The 26,834-nt window shown below is 60.7% G+C and overlaps 6 protein-coding genes across 14 annotated transcripts; 4 read left to right on the plus strand and 2 right to left on the minus strand.

Moving 5' to 3' along the window:
* Positions 1 to 13: 13 nt before the first annotated feature.
* LOC128789287 (aldehyde dehydrogenase family 3 member B1-like) lies at positions 14 to 6,799 on the minus strand. The gene is made up of 11 exons (XM_053945053.1): positions 6,470 to 6,799; positions 6,188 to 6,385; positions 5,675 to 5,837; positions 3,527 to 3,637; positions 3,316 to 3,436; positions 3,110 to 3,195; positions 2,835 to 2,916; positions 2,289 to 2,675; positions 1,942 to 2,108; positions 1,668 to 1,767; positions 14 to 582 (listed from the first exon to the last, which is right to left on the minus strand). The coding sequence occupies exons 1-11, from the start codon at positions 6,685 to 6,687 to the stop codon at positions 389 to 391; spliced, it is 1,827 nt and encodes a 608-aa protein (XP_053801028.1). The 5' UTR covers positions 6,688 to 6,799; the 3' UTR covers positions 14 to 388.
* Positions 6,800 to 6,979: 180 nt separating this feature from the next.
* Positions 6,980 to 11,154, plus strand: UNC93B1 (unc-93 homolog B1, TLR signaling regulator). 6 transcript variants are annotated; one of them, XM_053945039.1, is made up of 11 exons: positions 6,980 to 8,554; positions 8,637 to 8,778; positions 8,855 to 9,008; positions 9,084 to 9,245; positions 9,313 to 9,442; positions 9,522 to 9,615; positions 9,696 to 9,820; positions 9,893 to 10,075; positions 10,145 to 10,418; positions 10,665 to 10,783; positions 10,877 to 11,154. In XM_053945039.1, the coding sequence occupies exons 1-11, from the start codon at positions 8,249 to 8,251 to the stop codon at positions 11,141 to 11,143; spliced, it is 1,956 nt and encodes a 651-aa protein (XP_053801014.1). In that variant the 5' UTR covers positions 6,980 to 8,248; the 3' UTR covers positions 11,144 to 11,154. The 6 variants fall into 6 exon arrangements, with proteins under 6 accessions (XP_053801014.1, XP_053801012.1, XP_053801013.1 ...); XM_053945041.1 differs by having other exon boundaries at positions 8,071 to 8,095; positions 8,453 to 8,554; positions 9,696 to 10,075; XM_053945040.1 differs by having other exon boundaries at positions 8,078 to 8,115; positions 8,453 to 8,554; positions 9,696 to 10,075.
* A 1,015-nt stretch (positions 11,155 to 12,169) lies between these two features.
* Positions 12,170 to 15,082, plus strand: MAX (MYC associated factor X). Its single transcript, XM_053945050.1, has 5 exons — positions 12,170 to 12,250; positions 12,428 to 12,454; positions 13,499 to 13,606; positions 13,812 to 13,935; positions 14,273 to 15,082. Exons 1-5 carry the CDS (start codon positions 12,215 to 12,217, stop codon positions 14,455 to 14,457), a joined length of 480 nt encoding a protein of 159 aa, XP_053801025.1. The 5' UTR covers positions 12,170 to 12,214; the 3' UTR covers positions 14,458 to 15,082.
* On the minus strand, positions 15,069 to 19,709 carry FNTB (farnesyltransferase, CAAX box, beta). Its single transcript, XM_053945044.1, has 12 exons — positions 19,611 to 19,709; positions 18,681 to 18,745; positions 18,452 to 18,524; positions 18,139 to 18,230; positions 17,707 to 17,853; positions 17,549 to 17,632; positions 16,841 to 16,927; positions 16,636 to 16,765; positions 16,421 to 16,553; positions 16,217 to 16,328; positions 16,017 to 16,131; positions 15,069 to 15,528 (listed from the first exon to the last, which is right to left on the minus strand). Exons 1-12 carry the CDS (start codon positions 19,689 to 19,691, stop codon positions 15,418 to 15,420), a joined length of 1,230 nt encoding a protein of 409 aa, XP_053801019.1. The 5' UTR covers positions 19,692 to 19,709; the 3' UTR covers positions 15,069 to 15,417.
* Positions 19,710 to 21,151: 1,442 nt separating this feature from the next.
* On the plus strand, positions 21,152 to 24,748 carry RAB15 (RAB15, member RAS oncogene family). Of its 3 annotated transcripts, none has more exons than XM_053945047.1 (7): positions 21,152 to 21,354; positions 22,599 to 22,659; positions 22,802 to 22,862; positions 22,953 to 23,030; positions 23,109 to 23,198; positions 24,131 to 24,196; positions 24,322 to 24,748. In XM_053945047.1, exons 1-7 carry the CDS (start codon positions 21,231 to 21,233, stop codon positions 24,475 to 24,477), a joined length of 636 nt encoding a protein of 211 aa, XP_053801022.1. In that variant the 5' UTR covers positions 21,152 to 21,230; the 3' UTR covers positions 24,478 to 24,748. The 3 variants fall into 3 exon arrangements, with proteins under 3 accessions (XP_053801022.1, XP_053801024.1, XP_053801023.1); XM_053945049.1 differs by lacking the exon at positions 21,152 to 21,354 and adding an exon at positions 21,417 to 21,707; XM_053945048.1 differs by lacking the exon at positions 21,152 to 21,354 and adding an exon at positions 21,724 to 22,024.
* Positions 24,749 to 24,826: 78 nt separating this feature from the next.
* GPX2 (glutathione peroxidase 2) lies at positions 24,827 to 26,501 on the plus strand. Of its 2 annotated transcripts, XM_053945045.1 has the most exons (3): positions 24,827 to 25,596; positions 25,719 to 25,889; positions 25,968 to 26,501. In XM_053945045.1, exons 1-3 carry the CDS (start codon positions 25,228 to 25,230, stop codon positions 26,316 to 26,318), a joined length of 891 nt encoding a protein of 296 aa, XP_053801020.1. In that variant the 5' UTR covers positions 24,827 to 25,227; the 3' UTR covers positions 26,319 to 26,501. The 2 variants fall into 2 exon arrangements, with proteins under 2 accessions (XP_053801020.1, XP_053801021.1); XM_053945046.1 differs by having other exon boundaries at positions 25,526 to 25,889.
* The last annotated feature ends 333 nt before the right edge of the window (positions 26,502 to 26,834 follow it).

A 26,834-nucleotide genomic window follows, 5' to 3' on the forward strand; every position in this document is an offset into this window, starting at 1 on the left:
AGAGAGGCTGGGAGAGAGTTTGATGCAAAGTCTTTACTACAGGCAGAGTTACACGGAGCAAAGAGCAACAGCGAAGAGGGAGAGAGGTTCATTCCAAAGGAAAAGTCCATGTAAGGGGAGATGGGACTGATGGGAGCGCTTCTCCACCAAAAAGAGAAGTTTGGAGTAAGAAAAAGATTTTGGTCATTTCAGCTGTGTCCTGGAAAATGGTTTGGAGCAGAGGCCACAAGGGTGCAGGAGGGGATGTCCATCCCGGCTGTCCGACATGCTCCAGCGAGGCAAAGGACACGGTGAGGAAGTGGGCAGCGTGATGAAGAGGGAGAGCAGGACAGTCCCAGTCCTTCCCACTGACTCCGTGGCATCTTCAGAGCAGGGCATGGCAGGAGCCTCAGAGCAGGGTGCAGGTGCCCCTGCGCTTCACCTCGAAGGTGGTCGTGAGGAGCCCCAACTTCTGCTGGGTGTAGGGCGGGTAGCGCGGGGTGTTGAGCGTCTCCAGCCCCATGGTCCGGTGCAGGCAGCCACGGTGGTGGGAGAAGGTGTCAAAGGTGAACTTCCCATGGTATTTTCCTAGGCCACTGTTCCCTGGAACACACAGGACAGGTCCATGCTCAGGATGGGACTCTGCTCCTGATGATGCCTTCCTTCTCCAAGCATCAAAATGAGGGAAAAAGACACCTGCAGGATTTTCTGAGCAGCACAGACATGGTGGAGGAATTCCATTTTTCCAGTGCCTCCTCCAGGTATATGGATGCTCAGTCCAGCAAATCCTGCTGCAGCTCAGCAGTTTGGAGGCCCCGGCATCTCCTTTTTACCCATCTCCATTTATCTACACAAGCTTTTTTCTGCAAGTCTTGATTTCACTCCATGATGCTCCACCGTATCTCCCCACGGTTGGAGCTGTTCGACCTTCTTCCCGGAACTCTAAAAACCTGGAGCCACATTGGCAATGCCAGTTCTCCTAGTTCCTGTGGCTGGTTTAACTGGAGGTTAAGTGACTTCTCATGGAAGCTTTGGTGCCATCTCACCCCAATGACTTCAGCCCCTTCATCTGCTCAAAAGTGGCTTTACCTCATAATTGAAGGTGGTTGGTCTGAATCATTCCCAATTAAGATAAGTTACGGAATGGGAAGTACAAAAAATTGTTCCCTGAGCCACAGGCAGGTGAGGAATTAATTGTTTGGGTGTTTCATTATGCCTGACTCAGCTGCCAGCCCCGACAGAGATGCTGAGCAAGGGCAGCACCAAATGAAGGGACCTATCCCAGAAATATTTTGGGAAGAGATCAAGTCATGGGGAAGTATTCTGGGAAACAGCATTCCTGTATTCATGTATCCCTGGACCTTGCTGCACCCACAGCCCAGGGCTAAGTAGCCTCACTTTTCACCTGAGAAAGCAAAAATTGGTGTCCCTGGAAACCAAAGATTTCTTCTTCTCCAAGGAGGCTCTCCAAGATCCTATAAAGAGGTTCTCCAGGTTTTCATAACCATTTTCTTCCCACTACTTTGTCCTAAAAGTTGGAATGAACGTACAACCTGGCTCCTGAGAGACATTAAGGGATCCAGCCCAGAACCACACTGGCTGCAGGAAGAAACTCACATCCTCACCATGGCTCAGACCACGGATCACACCCAGTTCCCATTGGCCAGGACTGGGGATTTTGGACCTACCAAAGCCTCCAAAGGGCAGTGAGGACAGTGTCACATGCATCAAGGTGTCATTGCCACAGAAGCCTCCGCTGCTCGTCCGCTCCAGGACCTGGTTCACTATCTGGGAGGGAGCAAAGAAGGTAGATGATGGGTTTGCACTTGGCAAACATTACCCAGTTTACCCATCAGATGTCCCCAGCGTGTTTGGGCTCTAAAGACCCTGCAGAGTACATCCTGGGACTCTTGGAGGTGGTGTCTGAATTCCCTCCCCACTTCTTCTGCTCCACAGACACACCTTGCTGTCACAGGAGAAGGCGTAGAGAGCCAACGGCCGCGGCCGTGCGTTGATGAAGTCAATGGCTTCATCCATGTTGGCAACGACAACGATGGGCAGGATGGGCCCAAAGATCTCCTCCTGCATGGCAGGGTCCGAGGGCAGCACATCTGCCAGCACCGTGGGAGCTGCAGAGAGGAAACCCGACAGCATCAGCCAGGCACAGAGGACGGAGATGAAACCTCCCCTCAGGACCCATTTCTAAGCACCCCTAAAACTCTTTTCTCTCTAGAGCATCCCCTCTGTATGCAGAACCCCTCAAAACCCCCAATGTGCTCACCAAAATGTGAGTGACCCCCAAGCCTCACCAATGTAGCGCTCTGCCTCATCCGTCTGTCCCCCGATGGCCACACGCCCACTGCACAGCAATGCCCGCAGGCGCCGGAACTGTTTGTCATTCACAATGCGGCCGAAATCCGGGGATTCTCGGGGGTTGGGGCCAAAAAACTCGGTGATGGCCTCGCGCAAGGCGGGCATGAGCTTCTCCTGCATCTCTATGGTGCAGAGCAGGTAGTCGGGCGCGATACAGGTCTGCCCCGCGTTGAAGAAGCGGCCCCAGGCCACGCGCCGCGCCACGTTGGTCACATCACAGGTGTCGGACACATAGCAGGGGTTCTTGCCCCCCAGCTCCAGCGTCACCGGTGTCAGGTGCTTGGCAGCGGCTGTCATCACGATCCGCCCCACCGGGGGGCTGCCTGCGGGCAGGGAAAACATGGATTGAGGTGGGAATCCCACCAGCCATCGCACGGCTCTGGGATGTGGCACTGGGTCCCGCCAGACCTCAGATACACATCCCTCCAACACATCCTGGCACCACATCCAGGCAGGGCTCTGCTCTGTCCCATGGGACGTACCAGTGAAGAAGATGTAGTCAAATTTGTTCTCCAGCAGGCTGGTGGTCTCTGGCACACCGCCGGTCACCACAGCAAAGCAGTCCTGCAAGGAAACAAAAAATCCCCTCTTGTCACCATGTGTCCCCACCAACAGCATCCCAGGAAGCTGGGACATTGGCTGAGCATGGTAGGAGGAGGTTCTGCACATAGATGATGTGTGGGGATGGTGGGTATGAGGCAGGGTTAGGAACACCATGGTCTAGGAACAACAGACATGGACAAGAAGGGCTTCTCACACTGTCCAGGTAACAGCTCAGTGTTTCAGCAATGAGTCTCTCTGTGTTCTTGGAGATCTCTGAGGGCTTGATGATGGCGCAGTTCCCTGGGGGAAGATGAACAGGACATCAGCACAGTGACATGGTGACAGCCACCCCTTCTGGGGGTGAGACCCCTGGGGAGACCCTGGCACTTCCAGGCCAGGAGACTGGGAGTTTGGGTTTACCAGCAGCAATGGCCCCAATGAGGGGCACCAGGAAGAGGTGGATGGGGTAGTTCCAGGGTGCTATGATGAGCACCACCCCATAGGGGTCCTTGCGGATGAAGGCAGAGTCCAGCTGCATCACCTTTGAGGAAGAAGAACATGAACTCAGCACTGCCTTCCCCACCAGCAATCCCTCTCCCCCACTTCCCTTTCCCCAGAGCTTCCTTCTTACCAGGTTCTTGTCCACGTGCTCATCCTTCATCCAGTGGGACAGGTTGTTGAGGGTGACATTGAGTTCATTCTTGCAGAGGAGGATCTCACTGAAGAAAGCCTCGAAGGATGGCTGGGGAGAGACATCATGGAAGTGCCACCCCAACACTGACCCCATCATTGACCCTTTCATCCTAACAAAGACCCCATCACCCCAATGCCAACCCCACCACCCCAGGAGGTATCTCTCCCCTCTTCCAAACATGAATAGCAGGAGGATCTCTTCAGCAGAAGTTTCCATCACCTCCTGTAACTCCCAGGGAAAGTCAGTGACCCAGAAATTTTATGAAAACAGTTATTTGGCCAGAAGGAAAAAAAAACCCAAAATTTAACATTTTCGTGTTATTTAACAAATTCCTGATCTCAACACTGTGAGCTGGCAACAGAGCCCCAAGCCAAGGGAACACCCAAGCAATGTGACCAGAGCTTCTGAAGAGCGGGTCCTGGTGGAAGGCATCCTTACCACTTGGATATTCAAGCTGGAAGCAAAGCCCCAAGCTCCCTTCCATTGCCCGTGGACAAAAGCTGCACCTTTTAGTCTTAAGTTTAGTCAAAGTCTTAGGACCTTGACTAAAGGGAAGTAATAAGAACCACACCTTAATTAAACCCCTTGTGATGGAGCAGTGGGTCCTCTCCATAGCTGCGGAGCACAGATTGGGATCATACCATCCTTGCAGGAGGTGTGAAGACATCAGGGATAGTCCAGCAGGCTCATGGAGCCCCTTCATGACCATGGAGAGCAGGGGGAGCAAAGCTCCTGTGCTGTGACATCATATTTTGCACTCTTCCAACCCAAAAACATGCCTGGATTGGAGTCTTCCTCCCATCCCCACACTCCTTTGGGGTTGGGAAGGCTAGTTGCTGATTCCCAGGATCTTCCACCACCAAGAGACCTTCAGATCCCCAACATGCAGCTGCCAGGAGGTGCGAGGACCCTCTTGGATGTGAGGGCTCAGCAGGCACATGAGATAATGGAGTGAAGCAACGGGGCTGTTCTCAACCTAGGATGACTATGGCATTACCAGGACGATGGAAGGAAGATGATGGTTCATTAAGAATTTGGATGGGATACAAAGGTTGTGAGATAGGACATTAAGTGTGAGGTCATCCAAGTGCCACCAATCATCAGCACCAGAGAGGAACTGGCACCGCTGGAAGTGAGACACCACCTCAGCTACGTAAGAGCAGGTGAAGTGTCCATCTAGCTATGAGGGCCCGGCTGCATAACAAGCTCATTACTGGACAACCGGATCTAATTAGGCGTAATTAGGAAAGATGATGGACACACTCAGAGCACTGATGCCTATCAAGGCCTGGCTGAAGGAGAAGGCCTCGCCTCCAACAAACAAGGCAATTAGGAGCCTTGGGAGATGGCAGGACGTGGAAAGACATCGCTGAGGGCATTGGCCACTTCACTGATGCCGAATCCTGGAATGGTTTGGGTTGGAAGGGACCTTGAAGCTCATCCAATTCTGCCCCATCATGGGCAGGGACACCTTCCATTAGCCCAGGTTGCTCCAAACCCCCTCCAACCTGGCCTTGAACACTTCCAGAGATGATGAGCTGAGACCACTAAAATTATCCATTTTATCCAATTATCCACTTCACCAGGAGCTCCTGGCATGCCACAATACCCTGAGCCGTATCCAGAGCCCTGCCCATGCCACTGTGCCAGTGAAACCAGTCCCTTGGAGGCTCTGGGAGGAATGTGCAGTGCCAGCACGTTGCACAATGCCAGTAATCCTGGGCGTGCTGGGTTGGCCAGGAGCACCCCAGGATGTCACCTTTGTGGAGGTCACATGGACCCCCAGGATGCAGACCAGAGTGTGAAACACTTCCACCTCAGCTGGTCACCGATAGGCCAACAGGGCCTTTGCCTGGTTTCAGGGCACCAGGGATGGAATCAACAGCACGGTCCCTCCACTATCCCTGGATCTGCAGGGATCCAGCACTTACAGATGCACCAGCCTGGGAGCATGCCAAGGGGGAATCAGGACCCCAAGGAAGGGACACGCCTGTGCCCAGACCCCCACAAGGATGCCCAGACAACAGAGTATGAAGGACTTCAAAGATGTGATGCCAGTGCCCCCCAATTCCCAGCCCCTCTTACCTTGCCCATGTCCAATTCAGTGGCTTCCAGGATCTCCTGCTTCTTGTCATCCAGGAAGCGTCCCAGAGCCTCCAGCTGTGCCACGCGGTATTCCATGGGCCGTGTCTTCCCCGAGAGCCAGGATGCCCGCAGGTGGCTCACCAGCCCCGCGTAGGGATTCCCACTGCAGGGACAAGGGTGTTAGAGAGGACCCAGCTCCATTCTACCTCCCCAGAGCTTCATGTCATCCCAGATCTATGTTATCCCATTCTAGCATCAAACTGGAGCCCAGATTCCCTGGCGAGAGGACAGGGAGTCAACACACACCTGTCTCCCTTGCTGCTGGGAGCAGCCCAACACAGCACCATTCCCTGCAGAGCCTGTCTTCTCCCTTGGGCCATGCTGCGACGTGGTGGCTCACAGACCTCAGACTTTTCCCCCAGTACCAACCTGGGGTCCCATTGCCCTGGCACTTCCAGAGCTTCCCCTGCCCACCTCCCTGTCTCCCTCCTTCCCCCAACCCCTCACTCTCACCATGGAGTGCTGCAGACCATTGGCACTGGCCTCTTCCCGATCCCGCTGCCTCCACTGCACTCAGCAGCTTTCCCAGGATCACTGCCCGTGGTGCCGCATTTGCCGTAGCCTGGGAGCTGCTGCCTGGGGGGCTCGAGGTGCTGCTGCATGCCAAGCTGTTGGAAGGAGCTGCCAGTCTCCATGGAGAGCGTGGTGGCCCTGGGGAGACACACTGCGTGGGTTATGCCAGGATGGAAGTGCTGGAGATGCCGGCTCGATCCTAAGAGGAGTCACCCGCGGCACCTTTGAAGGGCGGCTTGGTGCTCGGGGCCGTACTGGTTGTGGGGTGACTCAGCCCAGGGCAGCTGCCGGAGGCCCTGGGAGATGCCTGGGATTCCCGGGATAATCGCCATCCTCTGGACACTGACCTGCCCAGGCTGCCCTGCTGATTTAGGGTCACCTATGGGGACCTCAGGGAGAAGACACCCCCAAACCTGAGGGGCAGAGCTGCAGCCCTCCATCTGTCGTTCTCTCCCTCTCCATGCCCAGACACCCACCCTTTCTCGAGGGAACACCCCCTGTGCCCCACAGCCCCCACCAGCATGGGGGGTGTCAGAGGGGTGCCATGCAGGGAGTGCCAGTTTTGGGGACCCCGCAGTGCTTACCTGGGAGCTTGTGTGGAAGCTGGAGGAGCGCGAGGCCAGGCAGGCACTGCTGAGGCTCGGGGTGGGGGTCCCTAAATGCTGTGGGGCTGGGCCCCATGGCCAGGGGCGGGAAGGATTGGGCCCCGCCTCCGTGGGGCTGGCAGTGGGGACAAGATCTGGGATGGGATAGGATGGAATGGGACCTCCCTCTTGGGATGGTGGAACTCCCATGGCCACCGCACCACCACCATGAACCTTGACCTATTTGGACCCCACAGACACCCTTCATCCTGCTCCCGTGACCACCCTGACCCATGGGGTTCCCACAGACATCCCTCATCGTGCTTCCCAAGGGTTCCATGGTCCATAGACACCCACCATGCTGCTACCATGACTACCCTGACCCATAGGCATCCCAACAACACTCCTCATCCTGTTTCCCAAGGGTTCCGTGATCAATAGACTCCACTCATCCTGCTCACAGCAAGGGCCCTTGGCCCCGACACTCCAGGGCAGCTCTCATTGCCTGGGGTGTGAGGGACCCTCAGGATGGGTGTTGCCCCTGCCATGACCCTTCTGGGGCTGTTCCATACATATCCCCCTATCCTGCAGAAACCAGCACCCTCCCAAGAGTCCCATCTCAAGAATCCCCCGCTACCGGCTGGGCCAGATCCTGCCCCGGAGATGTCACCCCGTCAGCCCTGCCCAGCAGTCCCCTCGCCCTGCCCCGGGGCACCCTGCCGCGCCACGCACCCGGGCACCTTCCCGGCCCCAGCTTTGGGGTGACACCATGGCAGGCACGTGCCTTACACCCCCGATTGGCGTGTCCCCCCACCCGGGCACTCTGGCACATCCCGCCGGACCGGGAAGGGGAAGCGAAAGCAGCAGGGCGCAGCACCCAGTGCCACGGGGCACTCCGAGGAGGCAGCACCCACCCCGAGGCCTGGTGGGAGCGCTGGGGGGGCTGAGGGGTCACAAGGAAGCGGAGAGGGGGGTAGGGCTGGGGTGCTGTGCGATGGGGGGGCAATGGGTGCTGTGCGGGGGGGGGGGGTCAGGGTGCTGTGCGGGTTGGGGTATGATGAGTGCTGCAGAGGCCGGGGTGCTGAGAAAGGGCGCGGGTGGGGGGCACTGAGGAGTGCGGGCAGGGACCGGGGGTCCGGGAGCGGGGGGAGTCCGGGAACGGCCCCTTTAACCACCTCCGTCCCGCCCGTGCTAACCGAAAGAGGAAGAAGCGCCCGCCCCGCCCGCCTCGTGAGAGACTCCGGCACGGACGAGCGGGGCTGGGGTCGGTGTGACCGGGCGGGGGTGAGCAGGCTGGGGCACTGAGCCCAGAGGTGCAGTTCTGGGGAGTGCAAAGCTGGGTAGGGAGCACGGGATTCAGGGGTGCAGGATGTGAAGGTGTAGGGGTGTAGAACACAGGGGTGCAAACCACGAGTGCATGATCTGGGGGTGCCGAGCACAGAGGTTCAGGGCTTGGGGGTGCCATGTACATGGGTACACGGTGCTGGATGTAGGGGTGCAAGGGCTAGGGGTGCTGGGCAGGAGGGTGCAGGGTCTGTGTGTGCAGGTCACAGGGATGCAAAACATATGGGTGCAAGACTTGGGGTGCCAACAGGGTCCCTCCTACCGTGACACCATGCAGGGCCCACCAGAAGCACCAATGGAGAAGGACATCGACAGCTGCCAGGATGGGGCCAAGACAGTGCCAAGCGCCAGGCTGGGCACCGAGGGGACAGAGGCACAGGTGAGACCAGGGGGACACCCGTGGGGGAGAAGCAGGCCCGTGGTGGCCATCCCCAAGGGGTGACAGCTGGAATCACCCGCAGCTGGATGATTTTGTGGGTGCTCACCCTGACTACAATGAGGAGGAGGAGGAGCAGAAATACTTTCGCCGCAAACGCCTCGGTGTCATCAAGAACGTGGTGGCTGCCAGCCTGGCTGGCACCCTCACTTACAGCGTCTACCTGGGTATGGGATCTCCCAGGGACCCCCAGAACAACTTGGGGTGTTCAGGGCATGGGGTGACCACCCCTGGACCCCCCAGGTCTGCTGCAGATGCAGCTGATCCTTCACTATGACGAGACCTACCGGGAGGTGAAGTACAGCAATATCCAGTTGGAGGACATTGACCGCAAGGTGCTGATGGGCATCAATGTCACACCCGTGGCGGCGCTGCTCTACACACCCATCCTCATCAGGTACGGCCTCGCCACGCTCCAGCTGTCATGGCTCACTGGCATGGCCACCCACACTTACGCTCCTTACCCCGGCAGGTTCTTTGGCACCAAGTGGGCCATGTTCCTGGCAGTCGGCATCTACGCCCTCTTCGTCTCCAGCAACTACTGGGAGCGCTACTACACGCTGGTGCCCTCCGCAGTGGCCATTGGCATGGTCATCGTGCCCCTCTGGGCCTCCATGGGCACCTACATCATGCGGTAGGCATCGGGGCGGGGGGTGGGTGGGGGGTGCACGGGGTGCCGGCTGACCCACTGCTCCACGCAGAATGGCCCAGAAGTACTACGAGTACGTTAACTACAAGGAGGAGCAGGAGAAGGAGAGGCAGCGGGCGCCGCGGGACGCCTGCAACGCCTACATCATTGTCTTCCAGACCGTCTTCTACTCCTGCTTCCATGTGAGCCCCGGTGGGGTGGCTGGGATGGGCGGGGGACCATGCCAGCAGCACTGAGCGGGCACCCCTCTACATCCTGTAGTTGAGCTTCGTCTGCGCTCAGATGCCCATGGTCTTCTTCCTCAACAACTACCTCTACCAACTCAACCACACGCTCTTTGCAGTGAAGCACTGCGGTGAGGCTACGGGGTGGGGCGTGGTGGGGCACCGGGAGCCCCCCAGTTGGGATTAACCATGGCCTGTGCCCCGCTGGCAGGAACCCTGAGCCACGGCACGCTGCCTGGTTTCAACAAGACGGTGCTGCAGAGCCTTCCCCGCAGCGTCAACCTCATCATCGTGGAGAGCACGTTGATGGCCACCGCCTTCCTCGCCATGCTGGTGGTGAGCGCCGGGGCGGGAAGGGACAGGGGCGGGCTGGACGATGGCAGGACCTCACCCACCGCCGCTCCGCAGGTGCTGGTGCTGTGCGGCGCGGCGTACCGGCCCATGGAGGAGATCGACATGCGCAGCATCGGCTGGGGCAACATTTTCCAGCTGCCCTTCAAGCACATGCGGGACTATCGCCTGCGGCACCTCTTCCCATTGTTCATCTACAGCGGCTTCGAGGTGCTCTTTGTCTGCACTGGATTTTCCCTGGTAGGATCTGTGACGGGGTGGGAGGTGACAGAGCGGGGACAGGTGATGCTGAGCCCGTGCTCGCTGCAGAACTACGGCGTGTGCGCCCTCGGGCTGGAGAGGTTGGCGTATCTCCTCATGGCCTACGGCTTCTCCGCCTCGGCGTGCTCCAGCCTGGCCCTGTGCATGCTGCGCCTGCGCCGGCACATCCCGCTCCTGGCCGGAGCCTTCATCCACGCTGTGCTCCTGGTGACACTCTTCTGCTGGGCGCCAGAGCCCCGGTACCTGGCACAGGCACCGCTGCTCTACAGCATTGCCGCGCTCTGGGGCACAGGCAGTGCCCTCAACAAGACTGGAATCAGCAGTGAGTAGTGGGAAGGTCCTGAAAAGAACCTCTGTTGTCCCCAAAACGCCTTGGTGATCCCCAAAATAGCCTGGGTTGTCCCAAGTTTTTCCACACATCCTCTCCTCATGTCCCCCGGAACCACAAGTTTGTGGTGTCAGTTGGATCCATGGGACAGGCCACCCTGCCACAGATTCACTGTGATTGTCCCCCACGCCAAGGGGACACAGCACAGGAAGGGGACACTGATTCCAGTCTCTGCCACAGTCCTCCTGGGAATGTTGTACAAGAAAAAGGAGCGCCAAGACTTCATCTTCACCATCTACCACTGGTGGCAAGCCCTGGCCATCTTCACCGTCTACCTGTGGTCAGGGCTGCCCATGAAGGTAAGTCACAGATATGCCCCAGGCCACTCTGAGACATTCCAGTCTTTTTGGGGACTCACCCCCACGCCAATCCCAAAATTCCGTGTGCCGCAGGCCAAGCTGTCCATCATGCTGCTGACGCTGGTGGTGGCGGTGGGGACATACCTGTGGATGGAGCAGAAGGTGGCGTGGAACGTGGAAGTCCGGCTGCCCCGCATCCCGCGCCCACGCCACAAAACACGTGGATACCGCTACCTGGAGGACAACTCGGATGAGACTGGCTCTGACGGTGACGGGGACAAGGAGGACGATGACAGGCACCCAACTGAGGCCACCAGGGAGGACGAGCTGCCAAAAGAGGACGGGGAGCAGCTGGGATAGGGACAGCCTGTCCTGGGCCCCATCCTGCTCTTGGTACCTGAGGGGGTTCCACAGCTCTCCCTGGATGGGCCCAAAATTCTGCAAACCCCCTCAGGTCAGGCTTGCAGCCCCCCGACCTAAGCCTAAAGCCCCCAGCCAGCTCAGATCCCCCCACATTGGCTGACAGACCTCCAGACTGGCCCATGGACCCCCTAGGTCAGTTCCGCAGCCTCCAGATTGATCTACATCCCCCCAGATTGTGGTACGGAGACCCCCAAATTGTGGTACAGCCCCCAGGCAGGCCCATAGCTCCCCAAATTATGGTGTAGTTGCTCAGGTCAAAGCTGCAGACCCTCAGGTCAGCCCCAGAGCCCCCACACCCAAATCCACAACCCCTCATACAAGACTCACGCCCCCCAGGAAGATCCACAGCCCCCCCAAAATTGACCAAAGCCCCCCCAGATGAGGCCCACAGATCCTGAGCAGATGCACATACCCCCTAGCAAGGCTTGCAGCCCGCCACAATGTCCTGCAGACCCCAGGGAGACCCCCAGCCCTCCCGTATTAGCCCGCATCCAGATCCCCAGACCCCGCAGGGCTACCCTGGAGCCCCCAGGCAGATCGACACCCTCCCAGACTGGCCCACAGCCCTTCAGACCAGACCCACACGCGCCCCAGGCAGACCCTGCAGCCCCCTCTGGGTTGTCCCGGAGCCCTGCTATTTCAGCCTGCAGCCCCCCAGGCCGGCCCCACAGACTTCCCGACCTCTCCCATCCCTATTTTCCTTCAATAAACCCCCTCCATCCGCGCCCTTGGCCCTCAACCTCCTCCATCCTCCGGCTACGCACCCTCAGCGTCCCCTTCCCGCAGCGGAGACTACGGCTCCCGGCGTGCCACGCCGCTGTGTACGCCGGGAGTTGTAGTCCCCGCCACGTGGAAGATGCCGCCATCTCCCCATTCAAACCACAACTCCCATAACCGTTCGCGTCGCCCGGCGCCATCATTGTCCCCCCCTCGACTTCCGCGCATGCGCGGTGCGGGCTGTTGTTGTGGCGGCGCGGCCCGGCCCGCGGCTTCACCCGGGCGGGAGCGATGAGCGACAACGATGACATCGAGGTGGAGAGCGACGTGAGTTAGACCCCCAACCCCGGGACAATCCCTGGGATAACCCCCCGTGGCTCTTCCCCACATTAGGAGCTCTGGGAATGGGGTAATGTTTGGTTTGTGTGTGTTCTTCCTTCATATGGCGGCGCCCCCCCCACCATCTTCTTCCTCTTCCTCCTCGCCCGGGTCGGGGCTCCTCAGGAGGAGCAGCCGAGGTTTCAGTCCGCGGTAGGTCGCTGGGGGCCGCCCCGCAGCGCCCCGGGGATCGGGAGCACGTGGGCGGGGGTGTGAGGGGGGCGGGATTTGGGGAGGGGGTGACATGGAAGGGCACTGGGGGAATGGGGATCTTGGGCGTGTCCTGTGGGGATCGGGGTGTTGGGGGGACACCAGTGGGGCTGGGGGTGCTGCCGGGGACAGCAGTGGGGTTGGGGGTGCTGACGGGGACACCAGTGAGGCTGGGGGGTCTTTTTATGGGGCACACACTTTGGGGCTGGGGTCTTCTGGAGGGGCTGTGACATGGAGAGGGATCTGTGGGAATGAGGGTCTTGGGGGAGAAATCTGGGCTTGGGGGTTGTCCTGTGGGGATGGGATTCTTGGAATGGGGGGACACCAGTAGGGCTGAGGGTCTTTTGGGAAGGAGGGTTGGGCTTGGGGAGGGGACACCTCTGGCCTTGGAGGTCTTATTTGGATTGGGGGCTGTGACACAGAAGGGGATCCATGGAGTCATGTCTTCTGGGGGGGAGTAGCTGGGTTTGGGGGTGTCCTGTGGGGCTGGGGGTCTTATGGGGGGGGACACCAGTGGGGCTTGGGGTCGTGTGGAAGAGAATCCGGGGCTCTTTAGGGGAGGGGGAGTGGGAGGCCTTCTGGGGTAAAGCGGGGGTGTTGGGGGGGCGTTACGTGTGGGGCCGAGTCATTTGAGAGGGTGGGGCTACGTTTGGGGGGCACAGGGGGAACAACACAAGGGGTTGACAGAGGGCATGGGGGGAGCTTGTGCCTGGTTGGTTGGGGAGCAGGGCAGGAGGTGACCGTGTTCCAGGGGGAAAGTGCTGTACCCCTCCCGGGGCCCGGAGCTGCCCTGGCAGCAGGAAGCTGAGGAAACCGAAAGCACCGGGAGCCGCCTCCTTCCCACGCCCTCGAGGCCCAGCCGGAGGTGTCCCGGCCACGGAGGCGCCCTGGGGGCTCAGCTGAGCTCCCACAGCGATTCCCAGAGGGAATTTTGGAGGTGCAGGTGGTGGCCTCCTCCCAGTGCCACCCCTGTCTCCCCCCTCCCAGGCCGACAAACGGGCTCATCACAACGCGCTGGAGCGCAAGCGCAGGGACCACATCAAGGATAGCTTCCACAGCCTGCGGGATTCCGTGCCCTCGCTCCAAGGAGAGAAGGTGAGTTTATGGAGCGTGCTGGGGACATGGACAGCACCCACCCCTGGTCCAGGCTCCTCGATTTGGGACATTCCCAAGGCTCTCTTGCACCACGAGAGTCCCCAGTGAAGACCAGAGCCAGGGTGGGAGGAGCAGGTAAAACTCCAGTTTTCCTTCCTGGACTAGGTCTTTATCTTGCCTCTGGCTTTTCCCACTATTGCAACAGGCATCCCGGGCCCAAATCCTGGACAAAGCCACAGAGTACATCCAGTACATGCGCCGGAAAAACCACACACACCAGCAGGACATCGACGACCTCAAGCGGCAGAATGCACTGCTGGAGCAGCAAGGTGGTAGCTGAGATCTGGCTGGAGATGGGGTCTGAGATCCAGGAGCTGGGGCCTGGCAGGCTTTGGGAGCCAGGATCTTGTGTCCAGTAGGGTTTGGGATCCAAGATCCAGTGGGAGCTGGGGGCTGGCAGGAGATTTGATCCATCAGAATCCAGGCTCTGGTGGGAGCTGAGGTCCGGCAGGACCAGAGTTTGGCAGGGTCTGGAATTCAGTGGGAGCTGGGGTCTGGCAGGATCTGGAATTTCGGGATCCAGGATCCAGTGGGAGCTGGGGCCTGTCGGGAGCTGGGCTGCAGGCAGGGCCAGGCCCAGGGGTGACACAGCGCTGTCCCTCACAGTGCGTGCGCTGGAGAAGGCCCGAGCCAGCGCCCAGCTCCAGGCCAGCTATCCCGCAGACAACAGCCTCTACACCAACCCCAAGGGCAGTGCCATCTCCGCCTTCGATGGTGGCTCCAACTCCAGCTCCGACTCGGAGCCCGACGAGCCGCAGAACAGGAAGAAGCTGCGCATGGAGGCCAGTTAGGCCCCTCCGCCGCCCCCCGGCCCGCGGCAGGACTCGCTCCCTCCGCTCCTAGAAGCTCTTGGACTGCAGCTTCCCAGCCCTCCCCGGCCCCTTCCCTGCTCCCACCGCGCCGGCCCCGGGGGGAGCCGGCCAGGCCGAGCAGAAAGACTTGGGGGGGTCAGGGAGACTCCCCCGCCAACTTCCCTCCGCTAGTGACCCCCCTCCCCTTCCCTCCTGGTTTTATAGGAGCATTTCTATTTATACCCGGGGACCAGTGCAGTCCAGAACGGGGAGGAGCCAGGCAGCCCCCCCCAAAAAAGGAGCAAGCACTGGGGGGGGATCTCCCTATTTATTTTCTCCGTGTGCAACTCCACCTGCCTGAGTCGGCGGAGCACAGAGCCAGGCTTGGGGGCTCCTTCCCCACTCCTCCTCCATCCCTCCCTTGACCCTTCCCAACCTCCGTGGCATTTTCCGAACTCCAGTGGCCTGTCCCTGCCCCGTAGGTGCCCCCTTTTCCCCCCATTTTGATGCCATTCCATGGATCTAAGGTATGTTGTACATACTGCCCAGAGTTGTCTTGCAAGTTAAGGCTTCCCTTTACTATAAGACTATAAATAATAAACAAAAAAAGCCAAAATTCCACTTATTTTATCCTTCCCTGTGGTTACCGTGTGTTCTTGGAGTGGGGGAAGTTGGTGCCACTGGATCCAGACATGGCATCACCTCCTGCCCCACATCCCCGGGGCCACCAGCACACGGCGGGTGTGACTTCTGGTTTATTGATGCCAAAAAGCTCTGCCAGAGCCCGTGTCCCACCTCGGCTCTGGCCAGGATGGCAGCAGGACACCAGGCCTGGAGCAGGCTGGATTTTGGTATTGCTAGCACCCTGAGCACCGTGCTCTGCCTGGCCAGGCCGCCGCGGGGATGGGCTGTGCCGCTCGCTCCCGGGGCTCGGCACCCCGAGCCAGCAGCAGGACCCCCCTACTCGGCAGCGGGTGCTGGATCCAGGCTGGGCACGGGATACTGCAGGAAGTGCATCACCGCCCTCGCCACCTTCTCCGGGGCAATGTTGTAGACAGGGTGCGTGGCCTGCTGTGGGAAAGAGAGGGATGATGGATGTTAGTCACAGAGTCCTGGAATGGTTTGGGTGGGAAGGCGTGTTAAGGATTGCCTAGTCCAACTCACTGTGCAGAGGGGATCTCTGCCATCCCAGGTTGATCCAAGCCTGGTCTATCCTGGCTTTGGATGCTTCCAGAGATGGAGAAGCCACAGCTTCTCTCAGCAATCTGGCCTCAGCAGCCTCACAGGAAAGAATTTCTTTCCCATATCCCATCTAAAATTCCCCTTTTCCAGTTTGGAGCCATTCCCCCTTGTCCTGTCACTCCAAGCCCTTGTCCAAAGCCCGACTCCAGCTCCCTTGAAGCTCTTTAGGCCCTTGAAGCAGCTCTAAGCTCTCCCTGAAGCCACCTCTTCTCCAGGCTGAACCCCAATTCTTTTCACTGCCATTGGATCTGCCTTCCTCAGTGCTGTGGAGTGCTGGAAGCTCATCCCTGCCCACCCCAGCAATGCCTAGAACTTACCAGGCAATTCTCAGGGATACCCAGGACCACCTCATTGTGGAGGTCTCCGCTTCCAAAGTGCTGTGCAATGGCCAACCCACTCAGGCAGTAGCAGGTGTGGTAGAAATCCCGGGATCTGCACGCAAGGAGATACTGGGATGCTGAGGGGGCATCTGGGCATCCCTGATGCCAGGCAGCCCTGTGTTTCCCCCTGCACTCACTTTCCTGGCTTATCCAGCAGCCCGCCAGCTGGGCACTGGCAGCACAGGAGAATATATTCCTGCAGTGCCAGCTGGTCGAACATCCAGTGTGCCATGCTCAGCGCTGGATCACCTGGAAGGGAAACCCAGAGGAGAAACACCAGAGAAGGTGTCAAATCCCTCCAGCTGCCTTTCTGGGGACAGAGGAAGCCTGTGGCAACTCACCCCTGGCATGGAGTGCCCGATGGAGCAGGGGCAGGAGCCCGGCTTGCCAAAAGGAGTAGCACCCATCCACCAGCTTGTTGCAGCGGCCCTGAAATCCGCCCTCAAAGCGCATCTGCCGCCCGGTCACCCAGTGCTGCGGGGTGATGGGAACCAGTGTGGGACCAAAGATCCCCGGCAGGATGAGACCCCCAGTATCCCGGAGAGGGGTCACCCACCAGCAGGCTCCGGAGGTTCAGCAGATGTTCCTGCTTGAGGATGACCAGCGCGGCCACGCCACAGAAAGTGTAGCCACCGTGCGCCTCCATGCCCGGCACGCCGCCGATCCCACCCTCCCAGTTCTGGCACCTGTGGGAGCGGGGTCAGGGCGGCAGGGACACCGGGAATGTCATCCCCTGTCCCCCACCTGTCCCCAGATCTCACCTGGCAATCCACTCGGCCGTGCCAGCAAAGAGCGCGGGCGTCAGGATGTTGGTCAGCGAGGCCACTGAGGCGGCACAGTAGGCGCTCCTGCGGGAAAAGGGTGCCCAGAGATTCAGGAGATAGGTGCCCAGGGATGTGGCACTGGCACCCCCAAAGTGGTACCAGCTCCCTAAAATTACACTGGCTCCCCAAAACACACAAGGTCCCTGTTCCAGCACTGGCTCCCTGCGACAGCAACCTGCCATGGCAGTAGCTCGTGTCACTGGTCCCCTACCAAGGCACCAGCACCCCAAAACGGCATTGGTTCCCCAAAACTACTCCTCCCCATGGCACTGGCTCCCCACCACGGTACCAGCTCCCCCAAACACACTGGCAGTGTGCCACTCCAGTGTGGCACCAGCCACTCCCCAAAACACCACTAGCTCCTCAAAACTGCACCTTGCCATGGCACTGACTCCTGGCACCAGCTCCCAGCACTTGCTTCCCAAAACAGCACTGACTGTTCAAAACTGTACCCCATATTAGCAGTGGCTCCCCACCATAGCACCAGCTCTCCAAAATTATACTGGCTCCCAAAAACATCACCAGCTACCCAGCACCGAATACCCAGAATGGCACCAGCTCCCCACCACAGCATCTGCTTCCAGCACTGGCTCCCCAAAATGCCCAGGCCCTCCAAAACAGCCTGCCCATGCAGCCCTCACCCACCTGACATCCACCTCTCCACCCACGTGCATGAGGAAGGAGCCATCCGGCTGCTTCAGCGAGTGCAGGTATTCCAAGAGCTTCTTCCTGCAGGAGCCAGTGGCTGTGAGAGGGGGGACATGCACCCCACCTCCCACCCAGCTTCTCCCGGCCCCCCGGACCTGTCGATGACGCCGAAGGCCTCCTCGGTGCCGATGATGCAGAGCGCGTTGACGGCGGCGTAGGTGGGGGCGAGGTGGGGGTGTTGGCCGGGACCCCCCCCAAATCCACCCTGGGGGCTCTGGCACCGCCTCAGGAATTGGCAGACACTGCGGGGAGGTGGGGAAGGGGCTCAGCGTCACCTGTGTCACCCCGCTGGGGTGATGCATCCCCTCCCAGCCTCGCGAATCCCCCCAAGGTCGAAGCCGGGGGTGTCACCCTCCCATCTCCGTCGTCACGAGGGAGCCGCCGGAAGAATGGGCGGCATTGACGGTGGCAGGGAGACAAAGCGCTCCTTTGCTCTGGGGACGGCGGGAGGTGGCACCTCCGGAGTCACGCGGGTGGCCAGCAGCCACAGTGGCCATGGTGGGGTCCCCCCAGCTCTCCCCACTTACTCAGAGGCCACCGAATCGGGAATGGGCTCATCCAGCAGCTCCAGGCTGTGCAGGATCCAGTAGCAGAGCCAGGGGCGGCTGGCATCCAGACACTGCAGGGACAGAGGGGACAGTCAGAGAATGGCACTGGACACGGCAGGAGCAGGCAGGAGTGAGGAGACAGCCAGGAGAAACCCCAGAGCATCGCTGGGATGAGCTGTGTCCACTCTGGGGCTGGCAAACCCCCGGCAACAAACAGCCCTGGTGACAGCCCCAGGGCGAGGGGTTCCCCGCAGGCAGTGGCTCCAGGTGGCACATCCGGCATTCCCGGTACCTCATAGGCTTCAGTGAGCTGCCGAAGACCTCTCTTCAGGTAATGGAAGTGCTTCTCCCGCTGCAGGACGTACCTGGAATACAGACAGGATAGGAGGAGCAGGCAGGGTGGCCTGAAAAAGCAGGAGGGCAGTGGCAGGAGGGGCAGAATCCTACTGCAGCACCCACTGGGGTCAATGGGTCTTTTGGGATGGGAGTTATTTATGGTTATTGGGAATTTTGATACTCACTGTGAGGAGTGATGGTTTGTCTTGTAGGCATCATAGACCTCCTGCACGATGTCCTCCACCTTGGACTTGTAAGGAAAAATGGGAATAAAGACTATGGTGAGCTCTGGGAAGAGGCTCCACACATCCCTAGCATGATCCCCACTGAGCCCCACAGCTTCTGTCCCATCCCAGGGGTTTATCTGATTCACAGCCCCATCTCACCCAGTAAAACTAAAGTAGGAATTCCCAGGAGCTTTGTGCCCCAAATTATGCCAGAATCCAGCACCATCCCGTGCTGCTTTACAAATCCAGTTTGAATTTGGTTCATCACAAGACTGTCATAGAAAACACTCTCCTCCCGCTCACGCTGGGATAACTGGGGACTTGGACACTCTAAGCCACGTTAATCCTCAAGGAAATACCCCCGGATCAGCCTCGGGGGTGAGGAGGGGCCGCACGGGGACCTGCATTCATGGCACTGTGTCCTGCCAGGGCACAATTGAGCAAGAACCCCACAGATTGGGAAACCCGGAGTCACTTTTTACCCCATCCCAGCACCCAGGGGAGCTGCCAGGGGCTGGCTCAGGATAGAGGGACGGAGGGGAGAGTCTGGCTGCCCCAGGACCCCTCACCCTCCCCCAGCTGGTTCTGGGGGACGTGGAAGCTGCCGTGGCTGGCGGGCGGCAGCACCGCCGGGCCCCCCAAAATACTGGTCACCGCTGGGCTGTCGTCACAGGGGGTGTGGGGACAGTAGTTGCGTGGGGATACTGGGATAGGGATCATCCAATCCCATGGCACCCCTGAGCCCCGTCCCAGAGCAGCCCAAAGCCCAGCCCCACACCCCACCTCCATGGCACCCCAAAGCCCAGCCGCATGGTAGCCCGGCACCTCACATCCCTGAGCCCCGGCACCCCACGCCCCACAGTGCAGCCCCCCGGCACCGCCCGGTACCTGCTCGGCGGAGGTGCAGGTGCGCAGCCCATCGTCCCGCAGCCGCCGCCGCCCGCCGGAGCCGGGGGCCGCTCCCGCCATGCTGCGGCCGCGGGGGCAGCGGGCGACGGCGGCCGGGAGGGGACGCGCGGCCGCGCTCCTGGCCACGCCCACCACACCCGGTCACGCCTCTCCCCTGTTGACCACGCCCCTTCTCTTTGGGCACGCCCAGCCCCGGCGCGCGTGCGCGGAGGAGCTTCCCCCCCCCCCTCCCCCGGGGCCGCTGCGTCATCGTGATGTGACGTCATTCATTGCATCATGATAGAATCCACGGGTTGGGTTGATAAGAACCTAAAAACCCATCCAGTTCCACCCTGTGCCGTGGGCAGGGAGACCTTCCACTAGACCAGGTTGCTCCAGCCTGGCCTTGGACACTTGCAGGGATGGGGCATCCACAGCTTCTCTCGGAAATCCACTCCAGTGCCTCACCACCCTCACTGTAAAGAATTTCTTCCTAATATCCAATCTACACCTCTCCTTTTCCACTTTGGCGACATTCTCCCTTGTCCTGTCACTACATGGCCTCATCCCAAGTCCCTCTCCATCTCTCTTGGAGCCCCTTCTCTTCTCCGGGCTGAGCTATCCCAGCTCTCCCAGCCTGTTCTTAGCCCTTGGAGGATTTCTGTGGTCTCCTCTGGATTTGCTCCAGCAACTCCTTGTCTTTCCCATGACAAGGACCCCAGGGCTGGACACAGTGCTCCATGTGGGGTTTCACTTGAGTGGGGCAGAGGAGGACAATCCCCACTCAGCTGTTGCCCATGCTGCCAGTGGCACAGCCCAGGACATGGTGGCTTTTCCAGGGCTGCCAGCACATGTCACCAGGTCATATCCAGCTTCTCATCCCCCTCAAATTCCTCTCATCTGGGCTGCTCTCCATCCCACCACCCCCATCCTGGACTTATCTTGGGAATTGTCCTAATCCATGCGCCAACCCTGTCCTTGGCCTTGTTTACCCCCACAAAGTTCCTAAGGGAACCTTGTCCCTGGACCACCTGGACAACCCACCCTTGCCCAGGTCCTGCTGGGTGCCATCCCATCCTTCCTTCCTTCCTAAGTGTCACCAGCTCCTCTGGTGCAGCTCTATGTCACCCCAGTGTCCCCTGCTACACCCCTTTGTCCCATTCCCAATGCCCCCAGAGCAATCCCGGGTACATCCCTGGTGCTCCCAGAGCCCTCGGAGTCCCCGCTGGTCCCCCTGGTACATCCCCTCTCTCCCACCTCCGGTTTTCCAGAGCATCCCAAACATATCCTACGGTGCATTCCTGGCTCCGTCCCCCCGTTCTCCCCAGCTCTCCTATCAGTCCATCCCCCGTGTCGCCGCCCAGTTCCCCACAGCATCTCCCGGTGTATCCCTGGTGTATCCCCGGTGTCCCCTCCCCACTCTCCACAGCGTCCCCCGGTCCATCCCCGGTGTCGCCACCCTCGTTTCCCCTCCCGGTGCCCCCTCCCGCCGCCGCCGCCCCCGCCCCGCCCCGCCCCGGTGCATCCCCCGGTGCCAGCCCGGCCCGGCGCGGCGGCGGCGCAGCTCGCGGCCCCGGAGCGGCCCCGGTGTGGCGGCGGCGGCGGCGGCCCGGGCCCGCCATGGCCAAGCAGTACGACGTGCTGTTCCGGTTGCTGCTGCTCGGGGACTCGGGCGTGGGCAAGACCTGCCTGCTCTGCCGGTTCACCGACAACCAGTTCCACCCCGCCCACATCTCCACCATCGGTACCGGCACCGGCAGCGCACGGCGGCCGCGGCGGCGGGAGCGGGGAAACGGGGAACCGGGAGCATCGGGGAAGCGGGAGCAGTGGGGAGGCGCAGCACCGGGGAAACGGGAGCATCGGGAAACCGGGCAGCCGGGAAGACTGGGAGCCGCAGCACCGTGGAAACGGGAAGCCAGAGAACCGGGAACACCGGGGAAACGGGGAGCCGCGGCACCGGGGAAACGTGAAACCGGGAGCATCAAGGAATCGGGAGCAATGGGGAGGCGCGGCACCGGGTAACCGGGAGCACTGGGAGCCGCATTACCGGGGAGAAGGGAAGCCGGGGAGCTGGGGAGCCGTGGGCACCAGGAAACCGTGAGTACTGGGAAGCCGCAGCACCGGGGAAACGGGAAAATGGGTAACAGGGGAGTGGGAAAACCATGGGAACTGGAGAACCGGGAGACGCAGCAAACGAGAAACGGGAACCCAGGGGATGGGGAAAACCGTGGGCATCAGAGAACCGGGACTGCCGAGGAACAGGGAAGCCACAAGATCGGGGAAACGGGAAACCAGGGCACTCGGGAGTCGTGGGAACTGGGGAACCGGTGGTGGGCACGGGAAAACCGAGGGCACCAGGAAAGGGTTAACCATGGAGACTGGAGAGCTGCAACACTAGGAACATGGGGAAACAGGTAACCAGAGAGCGGGAAAACCGGGCGCCGGGGAGAGGGAAAACTGTGGGCACCGGGGAACCAGGAGCATCGGGAGTCACAGCACTGGGGAACCGGGAAGCCGTGGGCATTGGGAAACGGGAAAACTGTGGGCATCCACAAGCCGGGACCACTGGGAAGCGGCAGCATAGGGAAACTGGGGGCTCTGGAGAGCTGTGGCTCCAGGGAACCAAGGAGCATCAGGGAGCCAGGAAGTCATGGGCATGGGAGAACCAGGAGGACCAGGCACCTCTGGGGAACCGGGAGCAGCATGCAGCCGGGAACTGAGAGCATTGGGCAGCCCCAGCACTGAGAAGCCGTAGCGCTGGGGAACTGGGAGAACTGGACAGCTGCAGCACCAGGGAACTGGGAGCACCAGGATCACCACCTGGCACCGGGGCCTCCTGCAAAGCCAGGCACTGGGTGTGGGGACCAGCTCCAGGCCATGGTGGGGCATGGGGTGGGTCAGGAGGGGTGAGGGGACCGGAGGGCCCCCAGTGACAGCAGTTCCTGCAAACACCAGGACACCCCACAACCTCTCCCATTCCAATCCCAGGTGTCGACTTCAAAATGAAGACCATCGAGGTGGATGGGATCAAGGTGCGGATACAGATCTGGTGAGTGGCAGCACTGGATCCCGGGGGGAAGAGGGAAGAAATTTTGGGGGGTCTGAGTCCTGCTCCCCCTACCCAAGGTAAGGGCTGAGCCCTGCCAAACGCATGCCATGGGTGGTGGCACTGACCTGCTGTCACTGGGCAGGGACACAGCCGGCCAGGAGCGGTACCAGACCATCACCAAGCAGTACTACCGGCGGGCACAGGTATGGGGGCTCCCTGTCCTGGTACACAGGAGAGGGGAAACTGAGGCACAGTTTTGGGGATGTCAACAGCAACCCCCCCACCCCCTGCAGGGCATTTTCCTGGTGTACGACATCAGCAGCGAGCGCTCCTACCAGCACATCGTGAAGTGGGCCAGCGACGTGGATGAGGTGGGGGTTCATGAGGGGCGGTCTGGAGGTTCCCCAGCCGTGTTGGGGGGGGGGTCCTTACACTGTTCCCCCGCCCAGTATGCACCCGATGGCGTCCAGAAAATCCTCATCGGGAACAAGGCGGACGAGGAGCACAAGAGGCAAGTGCCCAAAGAGCAAGGGCTGCAGGTGAGCGGGGGCTGCTGTGTGCCCCCCCCCAGGGGGGCAGGACCCCTCCTGCACCCCCAGCATGGCCAGCCTCTCCCTGAGCCCCCTCTGCACTCGGGACCCTGACAGCACTCCTGCAGCCCTACCTCTAATCCGGGACCCCCAAGCCTCCCCAGCCCCTCCCAGCATGACCAGGGACCCCCCACCTTCTGCAGTCTGTACCCAGGCACCCCAAAACCAGCTCCCCCACTGTCCAGGAACCCTCTTCCCCCTCCATCCCTGCAGTGGTTTTGCACCCCCAAGGCTTCCTCCTCCCCACTTGCAAAAGGTTCAGAGACCCCTAACCTCTCCCTGCACCTCCAGCACCATCTCCTGAAGCACACAGTGACCTCCTTGGTGTCCCCCTTGGGACCTCTTGACTCCCAAAGCACCCAGTGCATCTCCCTACAATCCCAGCATGGCCAGACCCTCCACAAGCCCCCCCTGCATTCCACATGGACCCCAATAGCCTTCCTGCAGCCCTACCCATATCCAGGGACCCCCAAACATTCCAACCCCTCATGCTCCTGCAGTCTGAACCCAGGGACCACTGACCTCCCCCTGCAGCTCTAGAGCATCCAGGAACCCCCTTTACTGCCCAGTGCTACCCCAGGGCGTCCAACAACCCCCAACCCCTCCCTACACCTCCATCACGCTCCTCTGCACCCCTAAAGCACCCAGTACTCCCCAGTATCCCTCCCAGTGACCTCTGGACCTCAAAGCATCCAGCACCCCTCCCAGGGCCCCCTGGGTACACCCAACTCCAGGTGTGCCCCTATGCCAGCCCCCCCGCAGCTCTCCTGTCTGTCCGTGCCCGGCTGTTCACGTTCCAGAGAGGGGGGGCAGGGGTATTGAATCCCCCCTCCCCCCAAATCACGCTACCCCCCCTCCCCGCCAAACCCCTGGTGCTGCAGCTGGCCAGGGAATACGGGATGGATTTCTACGAGACCAGTGCCTGCAGCAACCTCAACATCAAAGAGGTATGAGGGGACTGGGGTGGGGGGGTGGTGGGGTTCTGAGGGTATGAGGGGCTGGCCTGGGGGGCCTGGAGAGGTCAGGGGGTACTGGAGGGGTCCCCCAGTTTCACCCCACCTCTCTCCCACAGTCCTTCACACGCCTGACGGAGCTGGTGCTGCAGGCACACCGCAAGGAGCTGGATGAGCTGCGGGGGCTGCCCCGCGCCCCCACCCTGGCCCGGCTGGAGGAGGATGAGCAGCAGCCCCTGGGGAGCGAGGACACCCCCAAAACCTGCTGGTGTTGAAGGCTGGGACCCCCTGACCCCTCCTCCCCAGGCTGTGTCGGGGGCCTGGTAGGGGCAGGATTGAGGCAGCCCCCATAGAGTGGGGGGCAACACTGGACACCCCCGGGACAGGGAAGTGGCAAGGGGGGCCCCCCATTCTGGCACCTGTGCCCTCCTTGGCTTGCGGGTAGGGTGGGGGGTGTACAGGCACTGTGTGCCCACCCTGTGCCACCCCGTGCCCGTGGGACCCCCGGTTTTACACAGTGGTTTGCAGAATAAAGGTGATGCTGGAGGGGCTGGTGGTCCGTGTGCTCCAGGGGGGCTGTGGGCATGATGCCATGGCGGCAGGCACAGCCTGGGCATGGACACCCGAGCGGTGATCAATAATTGAGGGTGATCTGGGGCTGCTGGCATGGTGTCCCCTTTCCAGGCTGGGCACAGGGACATGGGGCATGGTGCCCATGGAGTGCCACGGCCACCACCACAGCCTGCCAGGCTACCAGCTCAGCCACAGCTGTGGGAACAGTGTTGGAAAACTTGGTGGCGGCACTGGGATGAGCCAGCAGCAGGATGGTGGCGGGCTGGGATGGGTGGTTATTGGGATGATGGTGGGCACTAAGATAGTAGAACCTACTGGCATCTAGGTGGACACCAGGATGCTGCCAGGCACTGGGATGGGCATCACATGACAACGGTGAGCACCACAGCAGATAGGCCCAAGGGTGGAGCTGGTACTGGGACCAGTGGGCCCCAAGACTGGTGGGCACTGGGATGGGCAGCACAGGAGGCCCCAGAGGTGATGCCATGGCAGCACCAAGCAAAGAAGAGTACTGGGACACTTGTCCGCTCCTCCTCTGCCCCACAGAGCCCCAGCTCCCAGATTCCCGTTATTCCCTGACTCCTGTCATTCCCCAACTCTCACCGTTATTCCCAACCCTCGGTAACATGCCGTGCCAGACTGGGAGCATCCCACATCCTGCAGGCACTAGGACGAGCAGCTGCAGCGCGCCGTGCCATGAATTATTGAGGCAGGTAGAGCATCGCCTTGGCCCCGTGCCACCTTCCTCCTTCCACGGGTGGGACGGGCGGCTCAGGTTTCTCATGAGCCGCGGCGGGGCCTGGAGACCTTTGGACCATGACGTGAGCACCGGGAAGCCCTTAAGAGGCGGCGCAGGGCACGGGGCACAAGCCGCCGCGCTCCTGCAGCCATGACCGTCCCCATCGCCAAGTCTTTCTATGACCTGAGCGCCACCTCCTTGCAGGGGGAAAAGGTGGATTTTGGTGTTTTCCGGGGCCGCGTGGTCCTGATCGAGAACGTGGCTTCGCTCTGAGGCACCACAGTGCGGGATTACACCCAGCTCAACCAACTCCAAGCCCGCTACCCCCGGCGGCTGGTCGTGCTGGGCTTCCCCTGCAACCAGTTTGGATACCAGGTAAGTCCTATGGGCTACGAGGCAGGGGGTGAGGAGCTGGGAAACACAGGGCTCTGGATTTCTCCTTCCCCGCCACAGGAGAACGGCACCAACGAGGAGATCCTCAACACCCTGAAGCATGTGCGGCCCGGGGGTGGCTTCGAGCCCAACTTCACCCTGTTCCAGAAGTGCCAGGTGAACGGGAGTGACACCCATCCCGTGTTCGCCTACCTCAAGGCTCACCTGCCCGCACCGGCTGACGAGCCTGCACACCTGATGGCTGAGCCCCGCTTTGTCGTCTGGAGCCCTGTGCGGCGCTCCGATATCTCCTGGAATTTTGAGAAGTTCCTGGTGGGGCCTGAGGGGGAACCATTCCGGCGCTACAGCCCCCGTGTGCCCACGGCCCAGCTGGAGCCCGACATCCAGCGTCTCCTCAAGCTGGCCAAGTAATCCTAGCTCCAGCGTGATCCTGGCTCTGGTGTGATCCTGGCTCCGGCGTCAGCCCAGGATGGCCCCAGCTCTCCGCAGAGTGACAGCCCCCTCTGAAACCTCCGTGGGGAGGGGGCTTGATGGGGGCAGAGGGTTGGAGCCGCCGGGGCGGCGTGGGCTGGTGGCAATAAATGAGTCGCAGGGAGCGTGCCTGGATCCACGTGGTTTTTGGGAGTGTAAATGGATCCATGAGGTTTTTGGAAACATACCCATACCCATGTGGTTTTTGGGGGCTCCTGGGGGGAACAGGAAGGAGGACAAAGCCCTGAAGTGCCAGATCCAGGAAACGGAGGCTCGGGGATAGGTGGGTGCCAGGCCGGCTGCACCCAGTTCCCCATGGGTGTTGCTGGGGCCAGGTGCCAAGAGCAACACTTCACCCACCCCAGGGCAGTGATTTCCCACACCCAGCTCCTTCCTGCCTCCAGAATATGGAATTCGCAGCAGGGCAGGGCCAGGTTCCAAACCCCAGGGCAGGGG

The sequence above is a fragment of the Vidua chalybeata genome, chromosome 6 (genome assembly GCF_026979565.1).
Source record: "Vidua chalybeata isolate OUT-0048 chromosome 6, bVidCha1 merged haplotype, whole genome shotgun sequence".
Lineage (NCBI taxonomy): Eukaryota > Metazoa > Chordata > Aves > Passeriformes > Viduidae > Vidua > Vidua chalybeata.

Coding starts and splice junctions, on each gene's coding strand:
- RAB15 (XM_053945047.1), top strand. CDS start 21,231: ATGGCCAAGCAGTACGACGTGCTGTTCCGGTTGCTGCTGCTCGGGGAC. Junction 21,355..22,598: donor CGCCCACATCTCCACCATCG/GTACCGGCACCG, acceptor TTCCAATCCCAG/GTGTCGACTTCAAAATGAAG. Junction 22,863..22,952: donor AGTACTACCGGCGGGCACAG/GTATGGGGGCTC, acceptor CACCCCCTGCAG/GGCATTTTCCTGGTGTACGA.
- LOC128789287 (XM_053945053.1), bottom strand. CDS start 6,687: ATGGAGGGCTGCAGCTCTGCCCCTCAGGTTTGGGGGTGTCTTCTCCCT. Junction 3,437..3,526: donor AGCACGTGGACAAGAACCTG/GTAAGAAGGAAG, acceptor TCTTCCTCAAAG/GTGATGCAGCTGGACTCTGC. Junction 3,196..3,315: donor CATTGGGGCCATTGCTGCTG/GTAAACCCAAAC, acceptor ATCTTCCCCCAG/GGAACTGCGCCATCATCAAG.
- MAX (XM_053945050.1), top strand. CDS start 12,215: ATGAGCGACAACGATGACATCGAGGTGGAGAGCGAC. Junction 12,251..12,427: donor ACATCGAGGTGGAGAGCGAC/GTGAGTTAGACC, acceptor GGGGCTCCTCAG/GAGGAGCAGCCGAGGTTTCA. Junction 13,936..14,272: donor TGCACTGCTGGAGCAGCAAG/GTGGTAGCTGAG, acceptor TGTCCCTCACAG/TGCGTGCGCTGGAGAAGGCC.
- UNC93B1 (XM_053945037.1), top strand. CDS start 8,249: ATGATCTGGGGGTGCCGAGCACAGAGGTTCAGGGCTTGGGGGTGCCAT. Junction 8,555..8,636: donor CCGAGGGGACAGAGGCACAG/GTGAGACCAGGG, acceptor AATCACCCGCAG/CTGGATGATTTTGTGGGTGC. Junction 9,616..9,695: donor CTTTGCAGTGAAGCACTGCG/GTGAGGCTACGG, acceptor CCCCGCTGGCAG/GAACCCTGAGCCACGGCACG.
- FNTB (XM_053945044.1), bottom strand. CDS start 19,691: ATGGCGGGAGCGGCCCCCGGCTCCGGCGGGCGGCGGCGGCTGCGGGAC. Junction 18,231..18,451: donor AGCTCACTGAAGCCTATGAG/GTACCGGGAATG, acceptor CTGTCCCTGCAG/TGTCTGGATGCCAGCCGCCC. Junction 16,132..16,216: donor CTGCTGGATAAGCCAGGAAA/GTGAGTGCAGGG, acceptor CCTTGCGTGCAG/ATCCCGGGATTTCTACCACA.